This window comes from Rhizoctonia solani, chromosome 3, assembly GCF_016906535.1.
Source record: "Rhizoctonia solani chromosome 3, complete sequence".
Lineage (NCBI taxonomy): Eukaryota > Fungi > Basidiomycota > Agaricomycetes > Cantharellales > Ceratobasidiaceae > Rhizoctonia > Rhizoctonia solani.
This window is the reverse complement of record NC_057372.1, coordinates 1,715,350-1,730,823: the sequence shown is the minus strand read 5'-3', so window position 1 is coordinate 1,730,823 and position 15,474 is coordinate 1,715,350. Positions and strand designations below refer to the sequence as shown.

Here is a 15,474-nt window from a genome sequence, read left to right as displayed (position 1 = left end):
TAATATACCCCTAGGATGCCTTGAATATGCATCGCCGAAACATGCAAAAGCATCTTTCAGGGCGATAATGAGGGGTCCACTGACATAAGTATTCGATTGATCCAATAGTTCTAGGGCGTGCCTCTCGAGGATGAAACATTCGCGTGAATGAATAGACACCTTATTTCCACGTGTACGTGGCTCAAGGTATGTTTATAATATATACGGAGGTTGAGTAGCTGACGCACGCATGTTGTGATGTGGGCTATTGATAATACGGTGACCGGACTTTCGATAAGAAGCAACGGAAAGAACAAGAGCTAACGTTACTTAGAACCACATTCATTCAGAGTATCTGGTTTCGATATCAGCATCACGTGTAGAAATAGTTGGAGCCTATGGTATTTTGCTCTGGGTTATTGAGCTACGGTAAGCTAGAGGATGTGGTGAAGTCTCTAACTCTCTGTGCGAAGACGGGATATTAAAAAGTAGTATTCCCAGCCCTAGCAAAAGGAACGATGTAGGGCAATAATATTAAAGAGCGAACCCAACTAATTTCAAGCCTGCAGTAATTGCTTATTTAAGAATAATGAAACCGAAAACTGACACCTGTGGAGAACACACTAAAATCCAGTAGCCCGGCAAAACGCAGAAAATCATGGCATTCGATCTATCCAGGCGCGCCGGCGCGACCACTTTTTAACGTTTAGAAAACAAAATAGGCTGAACGTCTAGGGATGCCTGGTGGAGCACCTAACCCAAGGCCCAGGTCCAAAAAATGTTTATTACTACTATAAGCGTAAAGACGACGCATATCGATATCGGTGGTAGTCACATAGAGGAAAGCGGAGCTAAGCTTATCTAGAGGGCTTTCCATGGCCACAAATAGTGTGCATTTTGTTGTAGGCGTATGGCCAAAATTGCACGATTATGACATTATTTATTCACTAGATTCTAATCTGCTATTGCTAAATTCAGGGAATCGCTTGTAGGATTTCGCCGTGTTGGACATGATGGTAGTTCCCATTATTGTCTCTGACAACGTATCCATTGGGTTCGACGTTCTGAAGGGGCAATGTTAAATCTAGAATGCCACATAAGGATAACCAAGGTGGTATTTCTGATGTGGTTCTTATCCCATTCTCCGTCACCTTAGCACGGGACTCGGCAACGTTCCAAAAGAGCCAAGCAAATGCGCTCTGATTACCATCCGATGCAACAGGTGAGACTTACTACAATGATAGCTTCATAAGAAGACCCATTGAACTGAACTCGTACTCTCGTGTCAGGAGGATAGATTAAACACCGCTAAATACTCTGGTCAGTAAGAACGACCGCCTAATACTGTTGAGGTGTGATACTACTTACAGCTTCGACGCCGTATTCGGGTCTACCCCGAGGATGGGGACAGTCAGAGTCATGAGTATCAAAGTTCTCCTCTGAGGACATCTCAACTTTAATCACTAAATATATGATGGGTGAAAGAGAGGATAGTTTGTCTGATGGACTGAAAGAACTGAGAGTAAGTAATTATATAGGCCTCACGAGAAACGACCCATGTGCTCAGAAGACACTAAGACGAAGCCAGCCCACATGTTATGTATAAACCTTACTTTATTCCAGCAAGGCCCAGCAAAAGGCCAAGTTATAAAAGTAAATGAATTTCGGGTTTACCTGTGTCCAAGAGAAGCGTTGGTTTGAAAAGTAAGAGCAACTGCAGCTCAATGCAAACCTGAGGGTTTGATACTTGAATGGAACGGGCCAATGCTCCTGTATTAGGCAATACACCCATATGCATACGTAGATAATTCCGATCTGACGATATCAACTGCGTGGCAAAACACACTGCCATCGCACGATCTATTTCATTCAGCTACCTCAGCTCACACACTAGATTGTATGCATGGATAACGAGCCTCCTGCCCTAGTTGCGCCCTCAGAAGATGCAACCGAATCTCAGGGTGATCAAGAAGCGACTGGACCGACTGGCCAAATTGGGTGTGTATGCACGCTTCTTAGGTATATTATTTAGCAGCGAAATTGAGTATCTGCCGACCTGTTGGCCCGAAGAGAGGACGAAAATATATTAGCTTCAATTCTACATACTCCTATCTATGCGTTTGACTGTAATTCGGCGTTTGAACTGAGAGTGAGTTCATTCAGCTACAGTCTTAGACCGGGTCTTTCGCCTTGGAGTTGATGCTTCTTCTGCTGCTTTGGATCGGGCGGATTTTCTAGCACTAGGCGGAGGAGGTAAGTCTACAGCTTCCCATTCAGACGAGTTGGGAGCTGGTAACGCGAACCCCTTTGGGGTAGATTGAAGTGCGACCGGAGGTGGATGGGGGGAAACAGGACGCGAGAGTGTAGCGATGGGAGACGCTGGGTGTTCCAAAGCCTTCTGGCTAGATTGCTCGATAACTTCAGACCCCGGCTGTGTCGAGGTTATTTGCTGTGACGATACAGCGGGGTAAGGTGGAGATTCAATCGGCTCCCCCTTATCGCCCGCATCGGCACGCAGTTTAGATTTTGACTTTTTCGTCGCGCGAGCTAGTTGATTTAGTAGCTCCAAAAGCTCCCTGTAAGAATAATGCCTATGGGTCAAATATCTGATCGCGAGGTAAGGTTTTCGACTGACCCGCGTTGGCGATGGCGTAGTTCACTCCAACGAGCACATTCATCTTGAAATGCGTTCAAATGTGCCGAAAAATCAGTATAGAACTATAATAATACAACATTAGTAAGGTATCGAGGGATGCTTTGGGGTGGTTGATGACAAAAGCGCACCTTAGATCCCTCGGTCACGTTAGATAGTACCTCGAGGTAACGATGATATGCCAAATCGAGGGACTGCAGGGCAGCCTCTCGCTGCTTTAGTACTGGGTCGTCAGTCCGTGATTGGATAAGGAGTTGATTCAATTGCTGAGAAAGAATGGTTAAGAGAAGCCGGGATTGGTACGAGTCAATTAAATAATTACCTCTACTTTGATCAGGAGCTCCTCCTGCTTTGTCCTACCCTCTTCCACGCTCTCCTTGTACCGATCAAATTTACCCAATTCTTCTTCCATCGTGGACTCAAACATCGCTGGCTTTACTTCTATCCAGCGCGCCAACCCTGCGGCCTCGCGTACAATACGAGGTTTGATATCGTCTGTACCAGCACGCTGTCGCGCGGACTCGACGCATCGTGCGCGGGTGTTTCGAAGATCATCAAGGTCCTCCAATGCGGCGCGTATAGCACGTGCGTATGTATGCGCCTGAGCGGACTGAGTGGATTGGCTAGTTGCATGGGAGGGTACCATACTTTCCATCTCGTCCTGAGGGAAAGATAGGGGTAAACGTGCCGGAATCAACATACGGACGCCATCGCCCAAGAGTCTAGAACATACCGGGTTGGAGCATAAGACGGTGACATTCTCCTCCCATTCTTCCCATTTGTTTCTGACGGTCGCGTCACTGGACGCAGCATTATCAAGAATCTGCCTGTAGCTGTCGGCCTTTGCGGTCAAGCTCTTGTTGGCTATGTGGGATGCAAAGTAGCCAGATTGCGTCGCGATTTGTGCCCCATCCTCAGGTAATTGGGCAAAGAAGGTCTCATCTTCTGATGCCTCATTGTCAAGTATATCAAATGCCTAATAGACAACCGGATTAAATGTAAGCCGTTAACGATGTCCTTCTCGTTTAAGAGGAAGCACTTTGTTAGCTAGATTAAACTCTGTCGACTTGACAGGACCAGGCGCCGTGGGCTGTGATAGATTGACGCTTTGATACGTGAGGCCAGTCGAAGCCTTTGTAAGTCAACCCTCAACGTTTCCCGGGCAGAATACAAGCCCGCCGCAAGGGTCGAGAAGGGACAACGTGAAACAAACAAACCCACCTCTTCGAGAATTCCACTGGCAGACCTTCCCAGTGTTTGAACTTCGTCAACCAAGGCTTGTAGCGCGTCTGTTCCACCCATCGATCGAATCTCTTCAGATCGACGCAGGAGACTTGAGGGTAGACCAGCCGGCTTGTCGAGTGCATCAAGGGAGCCAGGTAGGTTTAGTCGCTGCAAAAGCCTGTTCCGACCGCTCTGTTATTGCTGTATGCGCTAACTGAAAATGGTCTGTGACGTACCTGGTGACGTCCGCGTCCATCTGCTTGACAATTCCTTCGACCTCCTCCTTGATCCAGTTGTCTCTCCTATCGATATACACCTCTTTAACAAGGTTCAGCATCAAATACCACACGGTCACTACCGCACGCACCAATAGCCATCCTTACACCATGCGAAACGAGTCCAGTGAAAAGAGCATTATCTGTATTGCCAATCACCAAGGAGGGGTCCTTCAGCTTATTGTCAATCACGCTGTTCACCATGTTCACGCCTGTGATAGGTTCAATGGTTGACTCGGGCGGGACGTTCTGGTGGTATATAAGGTCATTATCTTTCTGTGCACGGCTAAAGTTAGCCTCCAGGGCTTTGGCCAGACTCTGGGTGATAGTGAGTGACACTATGATATTTAGAGTGGGGAAACAACGACCTTGACATCGTCTATTACCGCCTTTGCGACGCCCTTGGATGCTCGCTCAAGGCCTTGCTTGACCTCGTTTTGGGCGATCCTCAATCGACCCAGTTCAACGCCATACCTTGCGTGATTGATCAGCACAACTACCTACGAGAGCATGGTGGGTCAACCCAACATACTTATGGGATAGAAGATCGCTCCGACTTTGTCTATACTGAGCTACGCCTTCAAAGTGGTGCTTCTTCAAGGTCAGGTGGTTTACCCACTCTTGGGGAAATGACGAAGGAGAGACGGTTGCTGCAGCTGATATTGCACTTTCATAGTGGACAGCGACCTGGCTAGGCAGGTTAGCCGGCCTTTATTGCCAACTTTAGTGTGGTACTCTACCTGTTTGGCAAGTTTGGCTAGCGTCCCGTCCTTGTAGTTTTCTTCTGGGAGTTAGACCAAAGCTAGACGAAAGAAGTGTTCCTAAATAGACTAACCCATAGATGCTTTTTGCCAGTAGCATTCTTGAGCTTGCGCAAGCATAAGATATTCCAAAGATTTGAGAGATGGCTCTAACAGCTCTGATGGAACAGGGGCTGCTTGACCCAGAGAGGATGCCAAAGTGGAAATAACTTCCTTCGATAGGTATTGTAGCACGCCTGCAGCATTCTGGACCGCCAGAAGTAAATCAATGATATTTCGGGCCGGCGAATAGACAAGTGACGTACCTGAAAGTGTGCAGCCACAATTTTGATGCTTTCTGTAGTGCTCCTACCGGCGGCTGTTCCAAGCTGAGAATATAGAGCCGCAAGATTGAATAGAACGCAGGCACGTTCAAACGTGAGATCTTCGACTGAACAGACCCGTCGCATTAGCGATGGAAACGCTGGTTCGTATATAACGGTCAATCCTATCTGGATCATATTCGTCATACATGTGATTACACGAAACTGACAGCACCTACATTAGCAGGAAATTTGGTAAGGAGTAAAACGAGATGTGCATGATACCTTTAGGGATATCATCAAGATGCACATGTAGACTGAAGTGGGATGTGCTTACAGAAGTGTAGCATCGACCCGATTAACGTGTACGTAGCCTCCTACTCCATCTTTCCTAAGTTCCTCCCACCGTGATATATCCCATCTGAATGCGTCAGGGTGTGATTCTGAGTGGTTAAATTCAATGTATGACTGAACCGCCTCCTTGATTTGGACCGGTAACGTCTGTTTAAAAGGAATCGATAGTTGATTGGGCATGGTGTGGCGAGGACAAGGGATGATTCAATTTGGTCCGGATTGGGATATAGTCACGTGGACCGGAAACTTTGACCTTGGTGGTGTTGTGATACTGAGGCAAATTGGGCTGATTGACGTCGTACAAGATATTGAACCGTTTTGATCTGTACATTATTGATACTATGCGGACGAGGGGCTGAGGTAGACTGAAAATGGGTGTATAGTACCCACAACGGCAAGCCAAAAGAGCAATAATTATAACAATTGCATGGGCTGCGGAATACAATAGTTGCGACAGATGGCGCGGGGGTATCCTTGAGAAGTATCGCACTGACATAGTGATATATTCCCGCTATGATATATTTTCCGAGAAGATCACGTGCCTTGGTTTCCAACGTTGCACTGCACGACGACGAGCCGCTCTTGTACAACAGCATCCGAAATATCCGGACCACATATACTCGAGTTTGGGCTCGCATTCGGTGGCTTGATACTACGCTCTCAATTGCAACTATTCACCGAGCACCGTTGATTCCCTGGCTCTTAACAGAAATTCGAGCTGAAGCTTACCATTCCTCTGAGCTAGAGCCAATGTCCTCATACGTCTCGGAGCCTTCTTCGCCCAGCATGTCTACGCGCCGACTAACCAATCGTACGACCCAAGGCGGGCGTTACTCGGTTACTGCTCTGTTCAGCATGGCTGCCGAACAGGACGTTGAAATCGAGGACGACTTGGCACGAGGCAAGTCCTTGTCCATTTTCTTGTTCTGTACTATACCCCATGCTCCCCCTTTTCTCTGCCATTGACGATTGGCACGATGTAATGTGGCAAGTTGTTGATTGCCACTTTGCTCATTACCATGCCCCCCTACGCACTCCTTTTCGTTTGTTTGATGCTTACGACCAATTGTCCCGACTTGATACAGCCCAAAAACGTCTGCGAGACCTCAAGGCCCGGATTTCTTCCCAGTCTAAGAAGAATTTCGTGTTGGAGCGGGATGTCAGGTATCTCGACTCCCGCATCGCCTTGCTAATCCAGAACCGCATGGCCCTTGACGAGGTGGGTACCCCTGAATCCTTTGTTTGATTTTTTCTTGACCCACCTATTTCAGCAACACGAGGTGGAGCAACATTTAGAAGAACATGACCCGACAGAGGGCGCTTTTCCCGACGACCGTAAACTGACAGTAAGGCTGCGACTCAAGATTCGTGATCTCATGTGCTGATGATTCTCCGAAGCAATACTCCAATTTGTTTTTCTTGCTGCAATCCGAGCCTCGACACATCGCTTCGTTGTGTCGGCTTGTCAGCTTGTCAGAAATCGACACACTCCTTCAAACCGTCATGTTTACATTATATGGGAACCAATACGAGAGCCGCGAAGAACATTTGCTCTTGACCATGTTCCAAGTGAGTGACTGGAGTATACTTGACAAGACTATCTGACTCTGTACCCCACAGTCTGTCCTATCAGCCCAATTCGAAACCGCCACTGAATTTGGCTCCCTTCTCCGAGCTAATACCCCTGTATCACGAATGATGACCACGTATACTCGAAGGGGTCCTGGCCAAAGTTATCTCAAAGGAGTACTAGCTGAGCGTATCAACAGCTTGATTGAGCACAAGGATCTAAACTTGGAGATCAACCCACTCAAGGTATGTAACCATGGTTTTCCTTGCCTTCGCAACTCACTCCAGCTACAGGTCTACGAGCAAATGATCAACCAAATCGAGGAGGACACCGGGACTCTTCCCGAGCATCTTCCAAGAGGCGTTTCACCAGATGCAGCAGCAGCTAATCCTGATGTACAGGCGATCATCGCACCCCGATTGACCATGCTTATGGAGATCGCGAACAGCTTCCTCATGACCATTATCGATAGCCTGGAGATGGTTCCTTACGGGATCAGGTGGATTTGCAAGCAAATCAAAAGTTTGACAAAGGTTTGTCCCCCCTCCCCCCGGCTTCAGTTTAGCCAGCAACTGACATGTTTCACAGCGCAAGTATCCCGATTCGACCGACTATGCCATCTGTTCTTTGATTGGGGCATTTTTCTTCCTGCGATTCATTAACCCTGCCATTGTTACGCCCCAGGCATATATGCTTGTCGAAGGTGTCCCTGCAAAGCATCCGCGAAGAACTCTCACTCTGGTAAGAGAAAATGTCAACAAACGCAGGTCGAGGCTGACAGGGCTATTGTAGATCGCCAAGATGTTACAAAACCTCGCTAATAAGCCTTCGTACGCCAAGGAAGCGTACATGAGCACATTGAATCCGTTTGTGGAGAATAACAAGGCTCGAATCAATGTATTTCTGAACAACCTGTGTGAAGTTGGAGATTTCTATGAATCCCTCGAGGTACGTTTTCCTCGGTTCCTGAGATGATCGGACTCATAATGTATATTTGGGCAGCTGGACCAATACATGGCCCTTTCAAAGAAGGATTTGCAGATCAATATCACCCTGAATGAGATGTATAATACACACTCTCTATTACAACAACACATCGAAACCTTGGTAGGTGTCCGATCTCGATCGGACGATTATATACTTAGTGGATTATAGGCTCCAAGCGACAAACACCACCTCCGGATCCTTGCTGAGGAGCTTGGTACGGCACCCACCCAAGTTCCTCGGAAGGAAAATCGCACAGTTGAGCTGCCATTGTTCAGCCGCTGGGAGACTCCGATCCAAGATGTTGCTCAGGCTCTGATGTCTGAGAACAACGTGACACAAAACGACATCCTGTACATGGAGGCCAAGTCGATCTTTGTCCATCTTCTTCGATCAATGCCTCAGGCGCAAGACAAGCGATCGATCAACCTGCCGGCCGTCGCCGAACGTGCTGCTACGACCAAGGACGCCACTCTGGTGCGCAAGGGAATCAAGGTCAAGGAAATGCTTCGCGAGCTCGAAGAGCTGCGGATCGTGGACAAGAACGATGACTACAAGCTTATGCGTGAAGAAGTTGCTGCCGAACTTGTTCATCTTGGCAATATGCGCGAGAAGGTACTTATGGAAACCCGTTCGTTGGATGCGGTTTACAAGACGATCTGCGACCATAATAACTACTTGCGCTCTCAATTAGAACAGTATAAAGCGTACTTGCAGAACGTGCGGTTGACTAGTCAGAAGGATCGTGGTACGACTGGCGTTGGCGTGGTTACGTTTGGCGGCAAAGAGCGCAGGCCGACCAAGGCAACCGTCTTGGGACCTTATCGTTTCACGCATGCGCAGCTCGAGAGGGAGAGCATCATCATGGAAAGCAATGTCCCCGAGAACCGGTGAGTTCACACGCTTGACTACCGTTTCAATTCGAGGCTGAGCTAGCTGATTACATTCAGCCGACCCAATATCTATTTTAATATCTCCTCGCCCACGCCTGGTACTTTCATTATTGCACTGCATTACAAAGGCCGGGACAAGGCCATCCTTGAGATGGATTTAAAGATTGATGATTTGCTGGAAAAGGTAAATATTTTGTAGCCTGTTTGACTGGATGCTTATTCGTCTTCTGTAGCAAAAAGACAACAAGCATCTCCTGGATCTCGAATATGTTCAACTTCATGTCCCTAGGGTTCTTGCCCTGCTCAACAAAATGTTTGCCAGGCGTTGAGTTTCATGCCCCCCCCCCCTCGACCCGCTTCTCTTAATTCGTTACCCCGATTTTTGGAATTTTGTCCTTCTGCCCGCCTCTCATTCCTGTTCTCTCCATTTTTTGTAAGATTTATTCGTCTGACTATGTTCTGCGGACGTCTCGGTCTATTTCGGTCTTTGTCCCGGCGTGATACCTGTGTCTGTTTTGTGGGTAACTTTGGTTTGCCCACGGTTTTGTCTACTGCCTGTTTTTGTACTGTTGTCGAAATATAATCCTTGGGAACCATGTTGTTTGTAATGGAGCTTGAGCACTTTCAATTACTGTACTCGGCTTGTGTCTCCGCAGTCGACTAAGTGAAATTCGCCGAGCCCGAAGTGTGCCGGGTTAAGCGCGCAGAACACTTGCAACATAGAGTTCATCCGTTCCACTGTCTCTGTGATACCATACACACCGCCTCGAGATTTGTGATTTCACCCCTTTGAAAGGGGGCAGTCAGCTGACACAAGGGATCCGACGCCTTACATCTACATGTCGAGACTGCACTGAACTTGCACACAAAAATGACTTTTGCTTCAACTTTGCTTTTCGGCTTGGTTTGGAGTTGGCTATGGGCTGCGGAAGCGAAGAGCTCCAAGTTGGAACTAGTAGTCCGGTCTCGTAGTGAAGAGCGGTTATTGAAGAGGGGAAATGCGACCGTAGAGTATCTCAAATATGCTGCACAGTGAGTGGCCATACTTTTGTGTACTAGGACTTAAAATAAACTGTTGGGTTAGGTCATACAATGCCTTGGCTACAATAGGCGAATACAGCTTTCTTCTTTCGCTCGACACGGGCTCAGCAGATACATGGGTTGTCTCTTCGTCCTGCCACACATCCGAATGCAGAGGACTTCCAGCGTATCCAGATCATCTTTCTAGCCCAACGTTCGCGCCCGTCAATAACAACGAGACCGCCTTTAGGATCAGGTTCGCGGATGGTACGAGGGCAACTGGGATCGTTGCCAGCGAAGCTATGGGTGTAGGAGGGTTTAATCTCACGTCACAGTTGTTTGGTACGTCTTGGCAACCAACTTGAAAGATTCTTTCTGATGGGGTTAGTTCAATAGGCCTTGTCAATGATACCAACGTAACACTGTCCTTGGGTGATCATGAGGCGAGCGGCGTCCTCGGACTAGGTTTTCCAAGATTATCACAGATAGGAAAATCAGTTTGGGGAGGCAAGTCGATGTAACTCCACTCTCGGTTCAGGATGACATAACTGAACGCCCAAGTATAGCTGTCCCGCCGGTCGCGCGCCTAGCTCAACAAGGCTTACTTTCCTACCCAATGTTCGGACTAAGCCTAAGGAAAAATGACACGGGCACATTGAGTCTTGGTACGCTTTGGATTTTCTCGTCGAACCCATTCCCACACCTCTTGACACTTTTGGGACCCAAGGCGCGATCGATTCTGACGTGGTCAAGAACCAGTCTCTTATTTCGTGGCACGACGTAGCTCCATTTCCAACTCTGCCCAACGATAATTCATCGATTTATTTGCAGTGGGCGATACATTTGGCGGGCGTGGCGGTTGGTATTTCTTCCGTTTCGTTTTGTATCACGCCCAACCAGACTACCACAGATAAACAACGCAAGCCTATCGCTCAACTCGACATATCCCAACATAACAGGATCTCAGCCCCTGGCGCTGTTTGACTTGTGAGTCTGGTGGCTGGTAGACCCGAACGAGTTGTAATCTTGATTCCTTAGGGGTGCAAACGCAATTTACGGGCCGGCTGCAGATGTGAGTGCATCTCGGTGTTACCGTTTATACCGACTCATGATCCCCATTAGGTTGCCGAGCTATTCAGCCATATCCCGGCAAGTCGGCTTGTTGGAGACGGCCAATATGCGATTCCATGTGACACTACTGTGGGCATGCGATTCACATTTGGGTGCGTTTATCGAGGTTGTTGGAATGCACAAGTATAGGGACTAACCATTCGAGGCAGGTCTCGCAATTACACGCTCCAGCCGCACGACTATATTTTTGCTCGCGTGCTTGATCCACCTAATATGTGCCTTGCTTGGCCGCTTGCCACTGCACCTAGTGAAGATGGGATCGACTGGCAATTTGGCACGCCGTTCTTGCGGACGGTTTATTCTATTTTTAGGTAAGTGATTTTCCCTTACAGAGTGTTGGTCGAGGGCTGACTCGAGGGTTGACAGCTATGGGATCGACACTAAAGAGCCACCCAAGATTGGGCTGTACTCGGTCTCGCCTGATGTAGTTGTTGATACCGAAGAGAGCATCTCGCAAAGTTTATCGGTCGAAAGCGCTACTTTTGCGACTACGCTGCCCAATTATGTATTACCAACCCCAACCTATACCACACCTCCTTACCTGTTCTCTCCTACCCCTTCCCCTACTCTGTCCAGCTCAAACACAACACCCCGCCCTAGCGAAACATCGACAGCACCAAGTTCAACTTTTGGGTACTCGGTGCCCACGCTTGGCGAACTTGCGTCATCGGGTTTGGGCGCAAGCACCTACTCGGCGCTCCTCACGCGAACCACACCCCTCCCAAGCGCCCACGCGCCAGTCGTGATCGTCACAGACTCGAACGGGTCGGCCACTACACGGCCTTTACCCATGCAAAGTGTTGTCCTGGGCGGGCCGGAGAAGAACTCGGCGATCCGGATACGGACTTTTGGATCGGGATTCGGACTGTTGCTTTTTGGCTTGTATATCGTGTTGCTATTTTAACTGACAATTTAATTTTTTGCTTTTTTTTTCTTGTCATGGGCCCTGGATTGCATCGTTGGGGATTGAATTGGGGTCTGGAATGATGTCACATGAGCATGCGCTTTGCACTGCGTTGCTGCGGACCCGTGAGACAATAGGTGTATTTTATATTCCTGCGACCGGTTGATAGATGCGCCTAGGATTTCGGCCATTGGACTAGGGGACGGGTCGGGTGCGCCACCCCAAGGCCGGCCATAGCCACCTCGGTAATTATTGCATTTGCTTAATGGACATGCTCCGGGTTTCGCCCAGCGCCGGAAAGGTACAGCGGGGGGTACGGTCGAGTATCCGCAAGAACCATAGAACATACGGGCCGACAGTTCCGTTGTGCGTGTGCACTTGGGGTATTGGACATAGGGGCTAAGATTGGGTTGATCAGCGCGATTTCTCACAGAGTGATGTACGCAGTGACTTATTTGGATTGCTGTGCTCCCAAGGTGGGGTGGGTGTGTGCGTATGGTGTGGAGAGAGCCGGAAGTAGAGATAAGGGGTTGGGTTCGGTGGGTGACCACGGCATTAGTGTTTAGAGACATAATATAAAGTGCATGTAAAGTGATGTATGTGGATCAGGTGGGGTGTATGCCCAAGGACCCCGCTCACCGCTCGGCCCTGGATGACTCGAACGAGGACTTGTCCGATGGCGTAGGCTACACGTTGTATATTGTGCGCAATGGCAACGAAACAGATACGTGGAGCGTGCGTGTCCTGAAAGACAGTAGGTGGGTGGAGTCATAAACGATTCGCAAGCAAAAGGGGATTACGTGGGTGACCGGGGTCCTCGGGAGAGAGAGGGATATATCCGAAAAACGCCCCAGGCTGGGGAAGCACTCTTCTCGTTGACCACGACTTGGATAAAGTGATAATGGATATGATGAGCCCTCCACGGTCGCTGTCTGAACTGGACGATGTGTCGGACAGTGGGTCGAGCCTTGGGTCTGGGGACTGGACTGACCTGAGCTCTGCGCATGCGGACGATGCATCTGACGATGGACGCGATGGTCGGCCTGTGGGTGTGCTGGGGCGGATGAACGACGGGAGCGAAGAGGCATGGACGACGGCAGATGCTTTGTCATCGTCGTCTGCGTCTGCCTATGCATCGCTCCATGCACCCCTGAACCCATTTGAGAGCGACGGCGAAAGCGAGCGTTCGGTGCGACCACTTCCATCCGACACAAGACGCGAACTCGAGCTCATCCTGCCCGATCCCCTCGAGCGCTCCGACTCGACCCTCAACATCGACCTCTCCTTCTCCGATGCCGTTCTCGCCGCCAACCCCACTGCACTCGTCTCTGTCGCCGGCGCTTATCCATCTATCGCCCAGCGCTCTGCCGTCGTCCATGACGTCTTGCTCGCCATTGCCAGTGCCGCACGTGCATCCCTCGTCCGTGTCGAGTACTTCAACTTTGCAAGTCTTTCCGGTCTTCCCAGCCGTGTCGAGAACCGTCTTGCACCGGAAAAGGAAATTGTGGTGCTTGTCCGAGACCATACGGTGGCACCATTGGTCAGTTTTCTTGTCGATGTGCTCTTTCCGCGCTTGCTGACTATTCATACAGACTCACTCGATCGATGGGACGCCTTCTATTCTTGTCGTATTTACTAGCGATGCCCACGAATCCACAGTCCCCTCGATTCACAAACACTCCATCCTCATCCCCGTTGTGCTCAGCGAGTCCCGCCCGGTCGTGCTCTTTGACGAACGAGATGACCGCACAGACGAAACTTCTGTCGACATGACCGAACTCACACGCCAATTATCTAATTTATTCACTTTTGAACGTGATTCAGTCGCCACAACCCAAACCGCCGTCGATGTCGCTGCCGAACTCGAGCGCGAAGACAAGCCTTTCGACTCGGACATTCCCACTCAAGACCTTGACCTGGACAATCAGTCGCTTGTCTCATTCTACTCGGAAACACCTAGTGACCATCTTCTTGACGACACAGTCCTTGTCCGACCTGGAGAAAAACCACTCAAACCGGTGGCTCCCAAGCGCCAGCCACTTGACCGTTTTATTGGCCCTGAGCGTGCTGAGCTTCTAAGGAAACTCAATGCTAGCATGGGCCCGGGTCTGACGGCTGCGTGGTATGTAACACCATTCGATCTTCCGATTTTGACTCATTCTTTTTCTACAGTGCACTCGCCGTGGTTCTCTCCCTTGTCCTGGGAACAGGCCACTTGATCCAATCCTCCAATCCCATCAAAGCCATCAACCTCGCTCCCACTAGCTCACTCGCTCCATCCTCCACCATCCATGCCCTCGACCCCACTTCTGCTGCCGAGACCTCGTTGGCTCTCAAGTCGCCTCACACATCCCTTGCGGTCAAATCCTCTACCGCCACCTCGTCATTGGCGGTCAAGTCTCAACACACCTCGCTTTCCGTGCGATCCTCGAGTACACAGCCCTCACCGTCAAATCCCAACAGACCAGCTTGTCCGTTCGTGCACCGGTCAATGAATCCTGTTCGACTGTACCCGTGTCGATCAACAAGGCCGAGACCACATCCTTGTCCACTATCCCTGTCGCGGGTACGAGCCTGTCGACCACGACTGCTTCTACTTCCACGGCTACGGCTACGTCATCTCCTTCGTCGGCTCCGACTGCCAAGGCCCATGTCCTTCACGAAGTCGTCGAAGAATTCGGGTTTACCATTGAGCGTGTTTTGGGCCTGAACTTCCGCGCGACCATGGACGCAGTCCGCAAGTCTGACGCTGCCATTGCCGAAGCCGTTGGCCGTGCCAACGAAGCTATCAAGGCCGCTAGCGGAATCGATACCGCCGAGCATGTCAAGCATGCATCGAGCGAGCTGCGCGGACGCCATGCCGTTGCCCGTCGTACTGCCCAGCGTCAATTGGCCAACCTCAAGCGCGGAGTGGAGAGTCTATGGGGCGAGGAGAAGGAAGACGTCAAAGGCAAGGGAAAAGCGAAAGAAACCTTTTCCACCAAGGGAAAAGGAAAGGAAAAAGAAGTACCCCGACCCGGGCGTGAAAAGTGGCACACCTCCAAGGACACCGGCAAGCCTCCTCGTTGCGAGCGGTCTGCAAAGAAGGATAAGCTCAAGGAGGACAAACCAAAGGGATGCGGCAAATGCAATGAGAAAAAGAAGATCAAGTCCAAGTTCCCTACTCGTGAAGAGGCGGAAAAGGCCGCCAAGTCCAATCCAAGAGGAAAGCGGCCTATTGCCGAGGTCGAGGTCGAATGGACGTGGGGACCCGACGCCGAGTATGAATATCCGTTCGGATATGGGCCCGGAACGTGTTGCAAGAGGTCCAGGAATATTTTATCTTTTAGTGGATAGGGGTGTATTGCGTAGGCCAAGCAGCTTGTCCAAGTGCGATATTTCTCATGGACGGTTTGTGTGTATGACTTCTTTTTGGTTTCGGTTT

The 15,474-nt window shown here is 49.7% G+C and overlaps 5 protein-coding genes across 5 annotated transcripts; 3 read left to right on the top strand and 2 right to left on the bottom strand.

Annotated features, from left to right (window-relative positions):
- Positions 1-953: 953 nt before the first annotated feature.
- RhiXN_02949 (uncharacterized protein) lies at positions 954-1,428 on the bottom strand (the record flags this gene model as incomplete). The annotated part of the gene is made up of 3 exons (XM_043322766.1): positions 954-1,178; positions 1,213-1,287; positions 1,348-1,428. The coding sequence occupies 3 exons, from the start codon at positions 1,426-1,428 to the stop codon at positions 954-956; spliced, it is 381 nt and encodes a 126-aa protein (XP_043178262.1).
- A 706-nt stretch (positions 1,429-2,134) lies between these two features.
- RhiXN_02948 (vacuolar protein sorting-associated protein BRO1) lies at positions 2,135-5,728 on the bottom strand (the record flags this gene model as incomplete). The annotated part of the gene is made up of 16 exons (XM_043322765.1): positions 2,135-2,555; positions 2,615-2,697; positions 2,764-2,898; positions 2,955-3,293; positions 3,366-3,608; positions 3,672-3,764; positions 3,854-4,034; positions 4,093-4,174; positions 4,224-4,449; positions 4,500-4,605; positions 4,664-4,818; positions 4,872-4,915; positions 4,967-5,138; positions 5,198-5,383; positions 5,434-5,479; positions 5,532-5,728. The coding sequence occupies 16 exons, from the start codon at positions 5,726-5,728 to the stop codon at positions 2,135-2,137; spliced, it is 2,709 nt and encodes a 902-aa protein (XP_043178261.1).
- A 333-nt stretch (positions 5,729-6,061) lies between these two features.
- On the top strand, positions 6,062-9,324 carry RhiXN_02947 (GTPase-activating protein; the record flags this gene model as incomplete). Its single annotated transcript, XM_043322764.1, has 12 exons — positions 6,062-6,476; positions 6,541-6,767; positions 6,820-6,894; positions 6,947-7,117; positions 7,169-7,363; positions 7,412-7,651; positions 7,707-7,859; positions 7,911-8,066; positions 8,121-8,225; positions 8,274-8,992; positions 9,053-9,179; positions 9,229-9,324. 12 exons carry the CDS (start codon positions 6,062-6,064, stop codon positions 9,322-9,324), a joined length of 2,679 nt encoding a protein of 892 aa, XP_043178260.1.
- A 542-nt stretch (positions 9,325-9,866) lies between these two features.
- On the top strand, positions 9,867-12,050 carry RhiXN_02946 (aspartyl protease; the record flags this gene model as incomplete). Its single annotated transcript, XM_043322763.1, has 10 exons — positions 9,867-10,027; positions 10,080-10,357; positions 10,412-10,431; positions 10,491-10,680; positions 10,743-10,873; positions 10,926-11,002; positions 11,054-11,087; positions 11,138-11,238; positions 11,296-11,457; positions 11,513-12,050. The coding sequence occupies 10 exons, from the start codon at positions 9,867-9,869 to the stop codon at positions 12,048-12,050; spliced, it is 1,692 nt and encodes a 563-aa protein (XP_043178259.1).
- A 901-nt stretch (positions 12,051-12,951) lies between these two features.
- RhiXN_02945 (actin cytoskeleton-regulatory complex protein pan1) lies at positions 12,952-15,386 on the top strand (the record flags this gene model as incomplete). Its single annotated transcript, XM_043322762.1, has 4 exons — positions 12,952-13,590; positions 13,643-14,172; positions 14,223-14,469; positions 14,514-15,386. The coding sequence occupies 4 exons, from the start codon at positions 12,952-12,954 to the stop codon at positions 15,384-15,386; spliced, it is 2,289 nt and encodes a 762-aa protein (XP_043178258.1).
- Between the last annotated feature and the right edge of the window lie 88 nt (positions 15,387-15,474).